The sequence below is a fragment of the Giraffa tippelskirchi genome, chromosome 9, assembly GCF_054371585.1.
Source record: "Giraffa tippelskirchi isolate mGirTip1 chromosome 9, T2T-mGirTip1v1.2.pri, whole genome shotgun sequence".
NCBI classification, from domain to species: domain Eukaryota; kingdom Metazoa; phylum Chordata; class Mammalia; order Artiodactyla; family Giraffidae; genus Giraffa; species Giraffa tippelskirchi.
In genome coordinates, this window is record NC_137283.1 from 31,751,768 (window position 1) to 31,771,554 (window position 19,787).

The 19,787-nt window shown below is 40.4% G+C and overlaps 1 protein-coding gene across 3 annotated transcripts in view; it reads right to left on the reverse strand.

Annotated features, from left to right (window-relative positions):
• Window positions 1-19,787, reverse strand: part of TAFA1 (TAFA chemokine like family member 1) — a 928,543-nt gene that overhangs the window by 194,331 nt on the left and 714,425 nt on the right. For 2 of the 3 annotated variants that reach the window (XM_081528460.1, XM_081528462.1), the window contains exon 5: window positions 2,809-2,949. In XM_081528460.1, coding sequence (XP_081384586.1) covers window positions 2,809-2,949 — 141 coding nt within the window. Of the gene's footprint in view, window positions 1-2,808; window positions 2,950-17,948; window positions 18,089-19,787 lie in introns of all 3 variants that reach the window. The other variant, XM_081528463.1, reaches the window with a different exon arrangement.

Consider the following 19,787-nt stretch of genomic DNA (forward strand, 5'->3'; position numbering starts at 1 on the left):
TTCAATTTGCATGTAGATATCCAGGCCTTAAAAGAGTTTTGATCAAAGTAAACAGACATTTTTCACTACATAGGAGAATGGATTCCAAGATTTTTGAGGAATAGGATGCTTTGGATATTAGAAACAATGAGTGTGAGGCTATAGAATATGCTGTACTTTATTGACTTCTGCTCAGAAGATAGACACTAACAGCTCTCCTGCCTAAACCTATCACACTAAAGGGCTCCGAGTTTCCTAAGTCAGACAGACATGTTCTGAGAAACAAAAGTTACCGATAGGTGGCTTAACTTCTCAGAGAAACTTAGAGCCAAACGCCAGATCCCCCTGTGTCGGCATAGACAGTGCTCTGCTCCTTCTGTTCTCCATCTAGATCCTGAAGGCAATTCTATTTCTAGGTAATCCGTGATAAAAAAAAAAAAAAAGGAACTGGAAACAAAATGGAGATTTATAGTTTAGAGACTCGCTGCTTTCTTTGGCAGAGAAGAGGAGAAATCATTATGGTTTTATAATGTTTATTGGCTTCAGGGGCCAAGAGTTTCCTCCTCTAAGAGGATTCAGTGGCTTTTCTGGTCTAGCTGCCTGCTTTCCCTGCAGTGGAGGCACCTTATGGTACTGACTGTGATCTAGAATAACTAAAAAATCACAGTGCAAGTCTCTTAACCGCAGCCCCACTGACACTGGTGGCATGGTAATCCTCTGCTGTGGGCGCTGTCCTGTGCATGGTAAGTTGGTGAGCAGCTTCCTTGGCTTGTACACCCCAGATGCCGGAGTACTCTTCTAGTTCTATCAGATATCTGCGCCAAAATTGTCTCCAGACATTGTCAAATGGCTCCTGAGAATTGCCCTAATTGAGAACTACAGATCACAGTGAGTTCCTAAATCTAACCTTCTCACATCTTTATAAAAAAAAAAAAAAAGCTTGACCTTCCCATGGTACAGAATGTCTCAAGAGCTTGTCCCTCTGGCTGTGGCTGATTGGGCAAAGGATAACATGTGACCCAAGCCAGGTCAATCATATTTAGTCTTTTTGGAGATGGCATTTAAGATAAAGGAAGTGAGTCAAATATACTTGTTGTATACCATGATGCTAAGTGAGATCAGAGTTGGTACCACAGAAATTAAAATCTTTACGCCAATCCCTAAGTTATGGGAGAGCAAAAGATAAAATCCTTGAAGGAACCAGTCTACACAGAGGAGAATGAAGGAAAGAAAGATCAAAACAAAGAAAACAAGATGGAGGCTGCCTAAATAGCTTATGGATCCCATGACATTTGGCTGAATTTCCTATAACCAAGTTCCCCAGGATTTCTCTGTTTTCTTAAAAAATAACTTTCCCCTTTCTCAGTCTAGTTTGTGTGTGAGTGTTCTCTTTCTAACCACCTAACGGTTCATAATTAAAATACACAACATGAGCTAATCTAGAAAGTATCTTTCTCCATCTATATCTAGAGGTAGGACCATGGACCCTAAGTCAAGAGGTTTAGGTTATAATTCCTGCTGTATGACCAGAGCAAGTGAGTCACTTCTCTGAGTCCTGATTTCCTTACTGAAGATTTTGAAGGTCAACTCATATCTGGCTCTAAAATGATGAAAGATAAAGATGGGGAGAGATATCTATGATCCCTTTGAACTGTGGATTCTCTGTTTGACAAGTACATAAAATTGTTTACAGATGGTGGTCAAGACTGGGTATTAGAGTCAGTTAGTTTCATCTCAAGAGTTAGCAGAGCTACAGCTTACCAACCATGGGACCAATGGAACATTAATGAACCATTCTAAGTCTCAGTTTCCTTCATGTTTAAAATGGCAAGGAAAGTGTATCTACCCTGGTGGTTCTCGCCTTCAGGTTTTCAAGCCTTTTTCGTCCACTTCCATGCTGGACAGATAGGGTTGACTTACATAACCCATAGGATATTGCAGAAACAATAAAGGATAACTTCTGAGGCTCTATCATAAAAGAAAAGGGTCACACTGTGGCTTCTATGTTGTTCTCCTGGGTCACTCACTCTGCAGGAAGCCAGCCACTACGGTGTGAGGACACCTAGCTTCCTTTGGAAGGGTACATGTGGAAGGGAACAGAGGCCACCTGCCAACAACTCTGGAAGAGCCATCTTAAAACCATCCTCCAGCATCAGTCGAGTCCTCAGATCTTGACTGCAACCACAGAAGGGACCCTAAGCCAGAACCACCCAGCAAAGCGGAATTCCTGACCTATGGAAATTATGAGATGGTGCCTGCTGCTTAAAACTGCTAACTTCGGGGGGAATGTGAATTTTTATATAGCAAGAGATAAGAAAGATAGTATTGTTAGGATGAGTAAATAAAATAATGCATGAGAAATGTTTAGGACAGGGCATGGCAAATGGTGAACTATCAGGGCACATCTATCTGTTCCTAAACATATATGAAGCCCTAGAGAAGTGCCTGGGATATAGTAAATGCTCACTAAATACAGATTGAATGACTGTCAGGTATTACTCTCTTTACTACATCAATCATCATTATACATAAACTCGATCCAAAATCAATTTCAAAATGAGCTAGACCCTCAAACTTATAGACTTGAAAAAATTCCTTCACCTTATCTTCTCTAACACACATACAAATACAGCTATTTGAAAAACCTAAAGCCAGAGAAATAAGAATTCAAACTCTATGCAAAGGGCTGGTATTTGTCTAACTTTGTGGCACTGTAGAGGCACCTTCTTTATTATCCTGAACCATATTCAGATGAAACAAAATATATATATTATACACCATAACAACACAGATGAACCAATAGAGAGATGAGTGAAATCAGCTACTCACCATCGACACAGGAAGGTCGGTTTCTTGTCGTTCCAGCCACTTTCCCAGGTAGACAGGAACATTTGACTGTTTGCGACCGCTCCTCAATGCGATTTTTATTACAACATCTGTGTGCAGCAATCACTTCACATGTCCCTCCTTCTGGCAAGAGAGAAAGAAGCGGGATGCTGATTAGAGATAATTCAGTGGCCATTCAGGTATGGGCACGTGTGAGCGGAAGGGTTGGGAAAGTGAAAAACGTAAAGGGAAGGGTTTCCATAAAGTAGAGTTACTGTGGGATTCTCTCCTACAACATGTATCTATACATGTATACAAAATTGCATACAAGGGATGTGTCATGTCATCTGAGAGAAGACAGGCATCAGGGCACAACATTTTAAACGCAACAACGAGCAACAACAAAGAGCCCTCAAGAGGCAACACTTCTGGGCTGTATGTATGGAGAGGCAGCGGAGCAGTGAATGCCCGGAGATAACACACAATAAAGATGCCATGAGATTTAAATGCATTTGGAGAGCTCACCCCTGCATTATCTTTGTGTTTAGAATTCTCTGAGCTCCCACTAATGACAAGAAACTGACACTCCAGTGATATAGAACCTGCAGTGGCAAGAAAACTGCCCTGAAATGAGCTTTCCCTCCTAGCACCCACTCACTCTCAAGGGAGTTGAATAGAAAGTCTAGATGAAGAGTCATTTCTCCAATCCAGATCTCACCCAAAAGTGATAGAGAAAATCAGTATGTGCTTCAAATGGAATCTCAAATTACAGACCAAGGCATATGGTTTCACTTAATTATCACAGAATAGCCATGCCCTCATCAGCATTTACTGGCAATCTACTGTATGCCACTCTCTGCTAGGTTCTTAACAGGTGCTCTGCTGGGTCTGTCTAAAGGCCAGTGAAATTCAAGTGGATCTTTTCAGCCTGAAGGATACCAGCTAAGCCAGTTCTCCAGGAACATAAGAGGTACTCCAAGTGATCAGACACTAGGGATTTATTTCACCAACGTCAAGTTTTGCATTCAGGAAGAATGTTTTTCATTTTTCCATAACACTTAGAATCCTAGGCATTTAGGACTCAGTTGGCAGTAATTCCTCAAGCATTTGTTAAGCAACCTATACAGGATGTGTATCCAGCCTATATATGATGGGCACTCAAGAAACACTGAAACAAAGGAGAGGCCGGAGGGAAGACAGGAGGAAGGGAAGAATTTAAACACAACTCCATCCCAATCTGAAACAGTGTAACTCAGGGGCTTGCAATGCAGGGGTGGGGGATGGGATGATTCTGCTATTCGCCCTTGCTGTCAATGAAAGGTGGCAAAGTCTGAAGACATTTTTCATTGTCATTACAGGTAGAGGGTGAGAGCTAATGGCATCTAGTGGGTAGAAGCCAGGGATGCCCCTAAACGTCCCACAGTACACAGAACAGACCCCACAACAAAGAATTATCTGACCCAAATGTCAACAGTGCCAAGAAACCCTGGTATAATATGAAGGGAACAATCACAAGAATCTCTGACTGGACTTCCCTGGTGGTCCAGTCGTTAAGAATCTGCCTGCCGATGCGGGTATCATGGGTTCCATCTGTGGTCCTGGAAGATCCCACATATTATGGTGCAACTGAGGTGAGGCGCCCCAACTACTAATACTGAGCCCGCGCTCTAGAGCACACAAGCCGCAACTGCTGCACATGAGCACACAGCTCCTGAAGCCGCGTGCCGAGAGCCGGTGCTCCGCCACAAGAGAGGCCAACGCAGTGAGAAGCCCACACTCTGCAATGAAGAGTAGGCCCTGCTTACCACCAATAGAAAAAGCCCACATAGTAATGAACAGCCAAAAACAACCAAACAAAAAATCTCTGACTTAAGCAGATGAATTGTGTCTTCCTCAATAGGGTGAAAGAGTTTGGGCTTTCAAACAAACCTGTTTTAGCCTGAATCTCAGCTCAGTTCATTATCTATAAAGTACAAATATCTGTAAAGTACAAATAAAAATAACCTTGTGTCACAGAATATGTAAGTATTAACCAAGGTAACACATGTTAGCACTGAGTCTGACACATAGTTCAGTCCATGGCTTCAGCAATATGTGAACCGTGAACTTCCAGATGTTCAAGCTGAATTTAGAAAAGGCAGAGGAACCAGAGATCAAATTGCCAACATCTGTTGGATCATCGAAAAAGCAAGAGAGTTCCAGAAAAACATCTATTTCTGCTTTATTGACTATGCCAAAGCCTTTGACTGTGTGGATCACAATAAACTGTGGAAAATTCTTAAAGAGATGGGAATACCAGACCACCTGACTTGCCTCTTGAGAAACCTGTATGCAGGTCAAGAAGCAACAGTTAGAACTGGATTTGGAAAAACAGACTGGTTCCAAATCAGTAAAGGAGTTCGTCAAGGCTATATACTGTCACCCTGCTTATTTAACCTATATGCAGAGTACATCATGAGAAATGCTGGGCTGGAAGAAACACAAGCTGGAAACAAGATTGCCGGGAGAAATATCAATAACCACAGCTATGCAGATGATACCACCCTTATGACAGAAAGTGAAGAACTAAAGAGCCTCTTGATGAAAGTGAAAGAGAAGAATGAAAAAGTTGGTTTAAAGCTCAACATTCATAAAACTAAGATCATGGCATCCAGTCCCATCACTTCATGGCAAATAGATGAGGAAACAGTGGAAACAGTGGCTGACTTTATTTTATTGGGCTCCAAAATCACTGCAGATGGTGATTGCAGCCATGAAATTAAAAGACACTTACTCCTTGGAAGAAAAGTTGTGACCAACCTAGACAGCATATTAAAAAGCAGAGACATTACTTTGTCAACAAAGGTCTGTCTAGTCAAGGCTATGGTTTTTCCAGTAGTCATGTATGGATGTGAGAGTTGGACTATAAAGAAAGCTGATCACTGAAGAATTGATGCTTTTGAACTGTGGTGTTGGAGAAGACTCTTGAGAGTCCTTTGGGCTGCAAGGAGATCCAACCAGTCCATCCTAAAGGAGATCATTCCTGGGAGTTCATTGGAAGGACTGATGTTGAAGCTGAAACTCCAATACTTTGGCCACCTGATGTGAAGAGCTGACTCACTGGAAAAGACCCTGATGCTGGGAAGGATTGAGGGCATGAGGAGAAGGGGACGACAGAGGATGAGATGGTTGGATGGCATCACCAACTCAATGGACATGGTTTGGGTGGACTCCGGGAGTTGGTGATGGACAGGGAGGCCTGGAATGCTGTGGTTCATGGGGTCGCAAAGAGTCGGACATGACTGAGAGACTGAACTGAACTGAACTGATGGTGCCTATGTTGGGAATATCCAGTCACACTGATGTTACATTTCTTTGGGCATGCTGCCCTCCTTACTGCCTCAGGAACATTGCAAATAGGTTTTCTCTCAGAATACTCTTTCTTGTTTCCATTCCTCCATCCACCACCCACAACTCAATGCGTAGACTGATTACAAAGGTCAGATCCTTAGAGACATTCCCTAATCTCCACCGTTTTCCATTCTCTTAGAACTGTACACATTTGCTTGCATGACTGTAACCACAAAACTGTATGCTTGTCAGAGTCAAGGTTGTCGCTTGTCTCTCCATAGCACTATAGTCAATAACTGGTGTGGGTAACCCATAACTGTTGGTTGAATGAATGAAAGAATAAATAAATTAACGAAAATCAACACAATAAGTATCTAGTTCTTTGGGCTTCCCTGGTGGCTCAGAGGTTAAATAAAGCGTCTGCCTGCAATGTGGGAGACGTGGGTTCAATCCCTGGGTCGGGAAGATCCCCTGGAGAAGAAAATGGCTACCCACTCCAGTATTCTTGCCTGGAGAATCCCATAGACAGAGGAGCCTGCTGGGCTACGGTCCTCGGGGTTGCAAAGAGTTGGACACGACTGAGTGACTTCACTGTCTTTGGACATAGAGGGAAGGGGACACCCATTCCTTTTTAAAGAATTAGGAAGGCTACTGAAGTTGAGTTGAAAGGTAGGGCTTCAGCAGGGAACAATGAAGGGGAAGCATTTTGCTAATGTGAGAGGTTGGGACATGATTTTAAAACAAATGTTTAACCATAGGATGGCATAGGACAGAAAATTTGTGAAGATAGTATAGTGAGTTCCCATATATGCCACACCCTACTACATATTTCCTAGTTTTAGGCCCTTAATATTAACATCATATATTAATATACTACACTTGTTACAATTAATGAACAAATATTGATGCAGTGTTATTAGCTAAAGTCTAAGCTTTATTCAGATTTTCTTAGTTTTGCCAAATGTCTTTTTCTACACCAGGACCCTTCCAGGATCCATCATTAATTTTAGTTATCTTATCTCTTTAGGTTCCTCTTGGTTATGACCATTTCTTAGAAATTCTTTCCTTTTTGAGTACCTGGACAGTTTTGAGCAGTGTTTTTTTTTGTTTTTTTGTTTTTTATAAAATGTCCCTCAAATGAGATTTATCTGATGGTTTTCTCATGGTTAAACTGTTATGTGTTTTTGGAGGAGGACCACGGAGGTACAGTACCATTCTCATGATATCAAATCAAGAGTTCATATCATCAACATGACTTATTCCTCTTGATGCTGACCTTGATCACATGGTTGATCCAGTACTTGTCCAATTTCTCTACCATAAAGTTACACTCCTTCCTCACTCTCTACGGTGTCCTCTTTGGAACAATGTCACTGAATACAGCCCATCCTTAGAGAATGGAGAGTTATTTATGCTCTGTCTCCATCTCTGTGGGGTTGCAGTATCCATCACAATTACTGGAAATCCTTCTACAAAGTATATAGGTCAGTTCTCTCCCACTTAATTATTTATTATTTATATCAGCAAATTATTTATATTAATTGATTGATGAATTAATCATATCAGTATGGGTTCATGGCTCATTGTTATTTATTTATCCTTTGGGTTATAATCCAATACTATGCTATTTATTTTGTTGATCAAAATGGTCCAGCTTTGGCCATTCTGAGCTTTTCTAGTTGATTTGCTGCCTTCTTCTTTTCTTTTGTAAAGCACTTCCTTTCTTTCTGGCCCTATGTTATGATCCTGCCTCATCGTGTACATTTCCTGTCCTAGTCCTAGAATTAGCCATATCTCTAAGGAGAGTCAGGGTATTTTAAATACCTGGGGCAATATTTTAAATGTTGGAACAGATGGAACTGAGGACTTGAAACAGGACTGAACAGAAGAGGACTTCCCTCTCCAGAGAGAAGCCTTGGGGGTGATTCTGCATTGCAATGAGGTACAACGTGACTTTTGAAGCTAAGGAAAGATGTGATTGGGATACTGCTCTTGAGTGACACCATGTCCACTCTTTGACTCCATTCAGGAGGGGTCAGAGAGGGCAAAGAAGAAGAAACAAGAGGCCACTGCAGAATTCTGAGCAGGAAGTAAACAGGCTTGAACTTGGATGATGAGAAGAGTATTTCCATCTCACCACCTGCTCATCACTGGATGACAGTTAATGAAAGAGCAGGGCTAGAGGCACAGTTCACTCTTTAACATCGACACTTGAAATCATGTCACTTTAGCTTATAAAGTATTGTTATCAGCAACAAGTGCCCCCCAGTCAAGTCACTAATAACTAGTTTTATACTTCATGAAAATACCACCAATTCTAAAGTCACCACTTAACTTTAATGTAAGATTGGAGCAACATTTTTGATTGAAAATGGCACAAGGCATATGAAAGCTCCCAGGGCATAACTTGAATCTCATTTCATTTAGAGCCAAGCTAGCAGGGTGACAGACAAGCCAGATCATCTGAATTACTGACCGAGTTTGATAATATGGACAAGGAGGTGACCACTGGAGGCCCAGAGCCAGTTCTCACTGCCCTGTTGTGGCGGTGGTTTAGTCACTAAGTCATGTCCAACTCTTTTGTGACCCCATGGACTGTAGCCCACCAGGCTCCTCTATCCATGGGTATGCTCCAGTCAAGAGTACTGGAGTGGGTTGCCATTTCCTTCTCCAGGGGATCTTCCCAACCCAGGGATCAAACCTGGGTCTCTTGCATTGCAGGCAGATTCTTTACCATCTGAGCCACCAGGGAAGCCCTGCTGTAGATGACTGAATTCTGATCCCTGTCAGCTCCGTACTCACTACGCTTTAGTGAGCTCTGATTTGGGTGCTGTCCTTGGCACTTTGCCTACATTAACTGTGAACCTCCCAGGAACTATACAAGGCCTTATTCCCACTCAACAGATGAAAGGGAGGTTGAATAACCTGTCCAGAGTCACACAAGTGTGACCCAAGTCTGTTGCACTCCAAACTCACATGTTTTTTGCATCTTGTCACAAGTAGACTTTCTTTGATGATGAAGAACTTCCAAAAGGAACTCTGACACTTTGTTTAGAAGGCGTATCAGGGTTAAGTATTCAACCTACCCCTCCCTAACTGTGTCCTTGACCTCACTTACTCCACCCTTCTCTCCTTCCCTCTGCTCCAGGGCCACTGGTCTTCTTGCAGACTACTGGCTGAACGTGGCAGAAGTGATTCCTCTTGAGGGTTGCTCTGATTCAGAGAGGTGTTGCTCTAAAGGGCAAACTGCCTCAACAAGTTGAACCCTGTAATACCTTGGACACTATTCCAGTGGACCTCTGGCTCACTCTCAACTCTTCCATATCTTTTCCAAATGTCATTTTACCGGAGACACTTGACCACCCTACTGAAATCAACTGAGTGACTTTCACTCATTGAAATCGTTAATTCCTTTAGTCAACATCCATGATTTCACTTTGCTCTGTGCCAGCCACTGCCCCACACCCAGCCACCAGGGTACCTGTAACTTTCCAATACAGTATATAATTTATTTATGTATTATACTTATTGTGTGTTTCCCAGTGGAATGCAGTTTTCTCAAGGACAAGGATTCCTGATGTTTCCCATTAAATATTGTCTGTCACATTATTGTTAGGATTTCAAAAGTATTTTTGATGCATATTTCATTTAAACTGCAAAACTGTTCAAAGATAGAAATAGGACTATTGTCATCTACTTTTTTGAGTGAGGATGCAGACTTAAAGCAGCCAAATGACACAGCCATAAAAAAATCGGCAATAATAGTAGTATTACAAGTGTTAACCATTCACTGACTATTTACTATTAATACATTACTGACATCATGGTAGATACTGTATAAAGCTTCAATTTATTACATACTCAAAAAGCCCAATGAGGTCATGATGACCCTCATTTTTACAGAGGAGGCAGGTGTCATCAAGAGCAGCTTAAACACTTACTCACATTTTACTTAGCAAGTACCTGTCAACATCTGGACCAGAATTTAGATCCTCTGACCCCATATATGTGTCCTTTCCCTAGTCCCACCCTGGCACATATGCTGCCTTTTCTCTGAAAAGGGACAGGGACTTGACAAGTGCTCCATTTTCATTAAAACCTTGTATATAAACTCGATGACCCCAGACCACATCTCCCTTAGGCTAATGGATGATGGATTTGCACACTGGAAGCCAGAGGGGTTGCTCTAAATAATGAGCTCATCTGATCTTGACAAGTTGAACTATGGCTTCAATGACACCTACTACTCAGGTACACCAATGTGGAGACCAGAACAGGGTCTCAGAGAACCACAGGACCCTGCCATTCAGAATGTCTGATGGGCCCTGCCATACACAGATCTGATTCCCAAGGTTTATGCTTGTGACTGACCTAGCCACAGTCAATCAGAGAAATGTAATCTTTCAGTAGAAATTTAATCTTTCTTTAGAATACTAACTATGAAACCCTGGTCCATAGACTTGCAATTACAAAAAAAAAAAAAAAAGTTACTTTTTTGGAGAAAGCTCAGATATGCAGTCCTTTGATTAGAATTTTTCAGGTTTTGCCTCATGAGACTTCACAGATTATCTAAGGGGGTTCAGTTACATCCACTAGAATAAAGGAGAAAGCAACTCTTGATGATTTATTTTTAATATTCAGTATGGCACTTCAATGTTTTATTTACATGTTTATTTTAACATTCAGTATAAGCCTTCAAAGGGATTCCTTTGCTAAGGAAAAAGTGAAAACAACTATACTTGGCTGATGAGCAGCTCAAAAGCTAATATCAAGTGACAAGCATTTGCTGGATGGATGGATGGATGATTGAACAAGATGAAACATGAATTACAAGTCTGTCGTAGATTACTGCACAATCATTTAACAAGGAACTTGCTGTTTCTGAGATGTTTAGATGTCTTTGGTACAGAATTGTATAGTAAGTTGGTAAGATACACTCCTCCTTTTCAATTTCTATGCGTTTTTTTATTATTATTATTATTTCTTGGCTATATCAGAAGCCCACATTTACTTTGATCCACCCAAGACACAGGGAGAGGCTGATCCAATTATGTGAAAAGAAATAAAATTCTGGATTTTTATAATAACCACATGGATAAAACTTTTCAAGACCCTCTGGAGCTGACTGTAGTTTTCTTTACCTATTGGCCTCACTAGCTGGCTACTTCAAAAAGGAGACTGAAAATAAAAATATTCCCAGATTTGGTTCCTGTGAAAGGGAAGAGTTAGATTTGTCATAACGCTCTCTGGGAACTAGAAAATTGTTCTTTTAAATCTATTTTATCTGCATTTTAAGAATTACCCAGTGAACTGTCCTTTCAAACCCAACTACCAAGGTTATTACAAAATCATAATGATAATATTTGTCATGTAAATGCCTTCCAGTCTTTGGCACCAATGCCTGACCATTCTAAATTTTATCTCAATCCAAGTCAAAATGATTTCGAGATGATCTGTGGCCTCTCAAAGCAAAGCCATTTAAGTGCTCAGAAAACTGAGCTTTCCTTTCTTGCTTACGGATTACCTGGAAACTTGCTTTTCTTCTGGATTTCGCTCAGCATCTGTAGAATCAGCTAAGAAGACAGGTGAAGTAACCTTTTTGCTACTGGCAGAGAATGTGTCATAAACACAAGCCAGTATTTGGGATTTGTCTGTATTATTCAGATTTTCTAGTGTGTGATTTGTATCATGGCTTTGTCTATAGAAAACACACCTAAGGTGAAATATACTATAAGAAGTTAGCCTTGTACCCTAAATCTAATCTTAGAAGGGGGCCCCATTATTCTTCCAGATTAGAAGGTAAATACAGTAATTACACAATGAATGCAGGCCAATCTGAAAAAGTTAGATGTGTTAGATGGACATCAGTTTCCTAGTTTTCCCTCCAATACACATTTTTAAAACAGCAGCCTGCTTCCCACTCTTTTACCCCGTGATTCCCTGGAGGCGATGGGCAAGTCCCAGGCCGAGAAGCTCCCCAGGGCAGCTCTCCAATTTCTCTGTCTGCTCTTTCTTTTGGATTTGTCAGCATTTGGAGTGCATTATCAAAACCTGTTTTTAACAGGAAGAGAAAGTTCCTAATAGCCCCAAAGGAAAAAAAAAAGACAGCATTTCAAGATTATTTCTGGCAGCAGCAACTCTCTATGAGGTGGAAAAGTTTACAAATTTTCCAAGCCCAATATGCTCCTAGCAATGATCCCTCCTTCCCAATTCAATGCATCACTGTCTTGCCCTGTATGGGTGAGGAAACAAAAAGAAGATAAATTGCTAAGGATAATATTTCTTTAAAAGAGAGTCCCCGTGGATGACAATTATATATCTTGATGGGAAGGGAAGATGAGATTAGGAATGACTGACAGGTGGATGGCTAAAAATCTGATGATTGGGATCTTAAATGGCTTGTCCCGCCCTCCCCCGCCATGGACATCTAGTAGAAATAGTTTATACTGACAAAACTGCTTGATCTGAGCTACAAACTGGGTCAACCATTTAAAAATGGTCACTTGTGGGAGATTGCTAATATCTAATCCTTTTCATCTGTCAGAGAATTTGACACTAGTATATTTTTGGTGTTAATGGTTTCATGTCCATGACCAAGCATAGCCAAGCAATTCGAAATGATCACAACACCAAGTTTTCTGGGAAAAAAGATGCTAGGGGAGAATGTAAAGTTGAGATGGAAAATAATCTTTTTTTTTTTTTTTTTTTTTTAATTAACGTAAGTCTAAACTCTGTATTTTGGGAGGAGGGGGGCTCTTGTACTCACTATCCAGGTCTTCTTTAGGTGGTCTCCTTGAATCAGATTGTAAGTTAAATCTCTCTTCTCTATGACCCTACAAGCTCATGTAATTATCCCATAATAATATTTACAATGCACTATTTTGGCATTTTTAAAGAATATTTCACTTTTTTTATCTCCATAAGAGCAGAAACTTTTCTATTTCATTACTTTATTACTGGGTCCATCTCTGGCCTGTAATTATTTGATGAATGAACCTCTTCCCCCATGTCTCCTAATTGGAATGATTGGTTTATCACCTCTCTATCCTGTTGGGCTACATACTCTACAATGGCAGGAAGTTCATCTTGTTTACTTCTTTATCCCTAGTGTCTGTAACATGTATGTGTGTGTGCTTAGTGGCTCAGTCACGTCCAACTCTTTGCAGTCCCATGGGCTGTAGCCTGCTAGGCTCCTCTGTCCATGGAATTTTCCAGGCAAGAATACTGAAGTGGGTTGCCATTTCCTTCTTCAGGGGATCTTCCTGACCCAGGGAATGAACCTTGTGTCTCCTGCACTGGCAGGCAGATTCTTTACCACTGCACCACCTGGAAAGCCCATAGTACCTGGTGTAGACATTCACGCACTTGTTAAGTTACTGAGTAATGAAATAACTGAATGAGGGAAAGAAGAAAGAAAGGAAAAAAAGTAGAGGAGGGAAGAAGGAAAAAGTGAGATAGGAGAGAGAGGAAGAAAGAAGAAGAGAAGGGAAAACATGAAAGATTGATAGACGTTAATTCTCTTTGGGGATTTTTTCTGAATATCCAATATGTGGTCTTTTCAGAAAATGAACTTGAATGATAAATGTAGCTTTTCTAAGAAGTGACCTTCTAGAAAAATCAGCTTGGAACTTTGGTTTGGGGGAGAGCCAAAATGTACAAAGGAAAAGATTTTTACTCTAAGCAAAATGACTAGAAAATGAAATTGCAATTAAGAGTAACCATAAGGAAACTTCAGTCCTCATTAATGGTAAAGCCAGGATATATCTGCTTATAGTGGAAGCCAACTTTTTGGAGGAAATGAATAAAATGTGATTAAGGAATGCTAAGATTGACATGATAATTTGGATCCTAGCATTTTCACTTTATTGCAAATGGTTCCTTTCTTTAAAAGTTGTTAAGTGTAAGAAGAAGAACAGGTGTTTTGATATTCACTTTTATAGGACTTCTCGATCAAGGCCTTATAAATAGGTCTCTTGGAATCTATTGTAGCGGATGTCAGAAATGCATATTTAAGACTGTGTTAAAAATGCTTTATTGACCCAATGGACTGGAAGGAAGCTCCAAGTGTCTTTGTAAATCATTGACAAGAGAGACACTAATGGATCTTGAAGCATGTCTTGGTCAAGGAGGGCAAAATGGCTGCTTGATTTGTTTATACTTGAGATTAAACAAATTACCATCTCCTCTGTCCCAGGGTTCTGCGGTATATACAGGGTAGACAAATGCAGGAAAAAGAAACAAATTCTGGGCCAGTCATGTCTGAGACGGTAGAGCAAAATGAATAAAATATTGTAGAGTCAGGCCCCCAAAGTTCAAGTCCTGAATCAGCTTCCTATTGTTTTCTAGTCTATGTCTCAGGGTTCTCCTCTGTAAAATGTGAATAATAATAATATTAACTTATTAGGGTTGTTGGGAGGACTAAATGAGTATGAGAATTAAGTGAGTGCAGGCAAACTGATTGTAATAAATAGTTGTTAATACATTGACCAGCACACAGCATGTCCACTATAAATAAAAAATGACATTCTTCTTATTGTTCACATAAAAAGTGAAACCCAATTTCAAAGACACTACCAGAGGCAGTTATATGTGATGTGAATTTTGATAGAAGGACACAATTCCGAAAGGTTGGAAAATGGAAGCATTTACTTTTCAAGTTCCAAGACTCTCCTGTCAGATGTCTGAACTGTTGGTGCAATGACGGGTAGTCTACCTGCTTTCTACTTTGCATCCTTGCTTCATCTGCTCTTAAGTCTTTATTCATTTTTATTCTGTTTCTTCATGATGTTTATTTAATGGCATACCAGCAGGAATACACTCTGAGAAGGAAACCCAGTAACAATGATAAACTTTTAAAAATTCTCTTAAGGAGGGCTTCCCTGGTGGTCTAGTGGTTAAGAATCCGCTTTGCAATATAAGGGACACCAGTCTGATCCCTGGTTTGGGAGGATCCCACCTGCCATGGAGCAGCTTAGCCTCTGCACCACAAGTATTGAGTCTGTTTTCTAGAGCCCATGAGCGGCAATTACTGAGCCCACATGCTGCAACTATGAAAGCCCACACCCCAGCTCCTGTGCTCCAAAAGAGAAGCCACCGCAATGAGAAGCCCCAGCACCTCAAGAAGAGTAGTCCCTGCTCATCAAAACTAGAGAAAGCCCAACCATAACAATAACAATGAAGACCCAGAGCAGCCAAAAATAAATTTTTAAAAATAACTCTATTAAAATGGGATTCTTCTATTATCCTCCATGGGTAAGTGTATGGATATTAAAAGGAACATGAGTAATGACAATACACAAACTCCATTATCAAAACAGAAGGAAAGCAGGCAATGCAATGGCTCAGAATCTATTATCTCTAAATCATAACTATTTTATGACATATTTTCCTCCAGCTAAACAAAAATGCATATATATGGAATTTGAAAGATGGTAATGATAACCCTATATGTGAGACAGAATAAGAGACACAGATGCATAGAACAGTCTTATGGACTCTGAGGGAGAAGGTGAGGGTGGGATGTTCTGGGAGAATAGCATTGAAACATGTATATTATCATATGTGAAACAGAACACCATTCCATGTTCGATGCATGAGATAAATGCTCAGGGCCGGGGCAATGGGATGACCCAGAGGGAGGGGATGGGGAGGGAGGTGGGTGGGGGGTCCAGGAAGGGGAACACATGTAAACCCATGGCTGATTCATGTCAATGTATGGCAAAAACTATTACAATATTGTAAAGTAATTAGCCCCCAACTAAAATAAATAAATTTATTAAAAAAAAAAAAAGAACTGAGAAGAATAAAAAAAAAAAGATACACACTCATGGAACAATATTCCTGAATTAGCTTAGAAGCAAAAACAAGAGGATCAAGATGCAATGTCAGATTATCCAAGGAGAAATGGCTTTAAAATAACATTCCCTGAAAGAAGCATTTTTACTTTAGGGTCTGATTTTTTCTGGTGGGTCCTCTTGCTGAGTCTTAAACTGATCTTAAATTCTAAGTCCTTTCTGTGGTACCTATAGGAGAACCACATGAAAATCCACAGGCATTAGCTTTTACTTCCACCTATGATTTAATTACTCTCAAACTTCTAAATGAATTATCAAGTTTTAGGACATCTGTTATACAAATACTAAAATTAACATTTTGCTTATGTCTGTTGAATTCTATGGGCTTCCCTGGTTGCTCAAATGGTAAAGAATCTGCCTGCAACGGAGGAGACCGGGGTTCAGTGCCTGGGTTGGGAAGATCCCCTGGAAAAGAGTATGGCAACTCACTCCAGTATTCTTGCCTGGAGAATTCCACAGACAGAGGAGCCTGGCGGACTACAGTCCATGGGGTCGCAAAGAGTTAGACATGACTGAGCGATTAACACACACACACATTGAACTCTCTAAAGGTTTTGTGAAGAAGTGGTCTCTACATTATCGATGGCTGGGACTTTCCTTAGACCTAAAGGATCCACGTGTGGTAGGATATTTAAGACTATAGCATTTGAGATTGTATTTTAGAGCCATATTGACTGGATTTGAATGCTGCCTCCACCCTTTGGGATCTGTATTATCTCAGGAAGATCATTTAAGCTTTCTATTCTTAGTTTCCTCATCTGTAAAATGGGGAAAATAACAATACTTTCATGACTAGGTAGTTGTGAGAATCAATGAAGCACTTGAAGTACGCCTGAAGTATAAGAACCATACAAGTGTTTGCTGTTAATAGTTTTGCTATTTTTAATTTTAGCTGCTGTAACCATTAGGACTTCTGAATGACTATCTCTGGCTCTCTTCCCCCTAGGTTTAGAGTAGTTCTCAGTCCCCTTGTGGGAGGTGGGGCCATTTGAGTATTTCTGTATTAAAGGAAGTGATCTGTCACTTTCATGTTATTGTTTAGTTGCGAAGTTGTGTCTGATCTTTGCAACCCCATGGACTGTAGCCCACCAGGCTCCTCTGTCTTTGGGATTTCCCAGGCAAGAATACTGGAGTGCGTTGCCATTTCCTTCTCCAGGGGATCTTCCCGAGCCAGGGATGGAACATGTGTCTCCTGCACTGGCAGGAAGATTCTTTACTGCTGAGCTGCCAGGGAAGCCCATCACTTTCATATCAAGCTTTTAATTCCTTGTGGAAGACTCTGGAGCTCTCTTCCTGTTGGTGTAGTAACCAGCAGTGTTTTAGATCAGAGATCAGCCAACTTTTTCTATAAAGGTCTCAGGTCAAAAATGTTTTTGGTATTGTTGGCCATCTCATCTCCGTGGCAATTACCAAACTCTACAGTTGGAACACAGCCGTGAACAATACATAAATAAAAAGTATGGCTGTGTATAAATAAAATTTTATGTATGGAAAGTGAAACTTGAACATCATGTAATTTTTTAACGGTCATAAAATATTCTCCTTTTGATTTTTTTCAGCCATTGAAAAAGGTAGAAATCATTCTTAGCTCATAAACTATAAAAAAACCCCAAACAAATGGTGGGCCAGATTTGGTCTATGAACTATAGTGTGCCCACTCCTATTTTGGATATTAGCTGCTCCAGCAGTTCTAGTTCCTGGGTGACACCTCCAAACACAACCTCACTGAGGAACCACAAAGGGCATGTAGCTTGATCAAGAAATAGACCTTCATTGTTTTAAGCCAATGAGAGTTGCAGGTGGTTTGTTATTGCAGTTCAATACAGCCTAATATGACTCATGTATTATTCTTTAAGGTGATGAGAATAAAAAAGGTGTATTATCCCCTTAAGAGAGCTTAAATTGCTTCTGTAAATATGTTTAATGATAACTAAGGTGGAACCATTCCAAGGCTTTTACCTGTGAAATACAGTCTTTCAAATCGATGCCATCCATGAAGAACCGGAATGAGATATAGCTGCTCAGCTTCCTCTTCTGTGCACATATCTCATCCAAGCCAAGGATCTGGCCCTTGTCATCTTGGTGTTTTATTGGTGTAGCTGAGAGGTAATCACAAAAGTATATATTTCTTCATATCATGAGACTGTGCCTCTCCTCCACAGCAAGATCAGAAAACACACATTTGGGGAAAAGAAGGCAAACAGAAACTCTGATTTGTGTTATACATTGTAGAAGTCATTAACTATGAATCAGGTAGAAAAACTTACTACTTCTCTTTTTGACAGTGATGACAATTTAATAGTATTTGACTCTACCGAGTTACATAAAGCGTCCAGAGGCATTGAAAGGGGCTGTTTATCAAGATGATAAACAAGGTTTCATTTCCTCCCTGGCTGCATGTATGTGATCAGGAGTCTGGGGCCATCTGAAATCACTTAGTCTGGCCACCAGGCAGACGTGAAGCTACACAGGACCATCTGCACTTGAAATGAGCTTCACTTAATTGACCTGCTCCACCAGCTCAGCACAAAGGGAGGCATGTTTGTGTGAGTACATGAGCACCAGGGCATTCAGTGTGGATTTGGTGACTGAGGGAAGGGTATTAGTCCTACTGAAACCCTGCTCTCTGGAAATCTCATACTCAACTAATCTAAAAACATACAGTCACTTTTGCCTTCTGGTTTGCATAAAGCAGGCTGGAAAAATTCTCAGATTTCTGAGAATGTAGAATGAGTTTGAATGGGTGAATATAATTAAAAAAAAAAACACAAAGTAAGTGTTTGTTTTTAGAATTGCTGTTATTAACTGTGGCAGTCACCAATGCCATTAGTCATTTCTACTTTGTGCCAGTGAAGTGTTAGCTGTGTCCAACTCAGTTGTGTCCAACTCTTTGAGACCCCATGGACTGTAGCCCACCAGGCTTCTCTGTCCATGGAATTTTCCAGCAAGAATACTGGAATGGGTTGCCATTTTCTCCTCTAGGGGATCTTCCTGACCCAAGGATCAAACTTGCTTCTCCTGTGTCTCCTGCATTGCAGATAGATTCTTTACTCACTGAGCCATTGGGGAAACTTCCTCCAAAGAGAAGTTTCTTGGTTCTTCTACAGAGAACAGAAAATAGAATACTACTACAGAATAGAAAAGTCTCTATTCTTTTTATCTGCCCAGCAAACTCTGCTACTTCTATTGGTACTTGCTTCTTTGTTTTCCTTAGTGAGCCAAAGGCCTCTTCTCCAATGTCAGCTCATGGAGTTTTGAAGTTGTTGCTTCTACCCCTGATCCAGAAGAGTGCAAAGACTCAAAACTAGATAAGTGGATTATGAATTCTCTAGTGACCAAGTGATTGCTCCAAGGACTGGTACCAGTCCTAGCTCAAGCTGCACACAATGAGATCCAACTGTAAACTATTCATTCTTGGGAAAATATTTTTTTCTGCAAGTATTTCTAATGAAAAGATGTAAATCAGGAGCTTGCCACTATCTTAGTACCATGACATATAAGAGTGCAAATGAATGGAATCAACAAAGAGGGACGCCAAGTGGAAAAATGGAGTGCTTCCTGGCATTATTGTTAGTGCTACTTGATACAGCTCTGCCTGAAGCTGGCACCTGAACTTTGGGCAGAACGTGCTTTTTTTTTTTTTTTTAGTTTGAATTATATATTCTACCACAAAGAGTCATGAAGCTGAGTTACACCAAAGATATTAAGAAGATTCTCTGCAATTATAATTTCTTCTTTTCTATACATTTGTTATATGAAATACTCTAAGACAGCTTCCAAAATTGACCTCTATCTCAG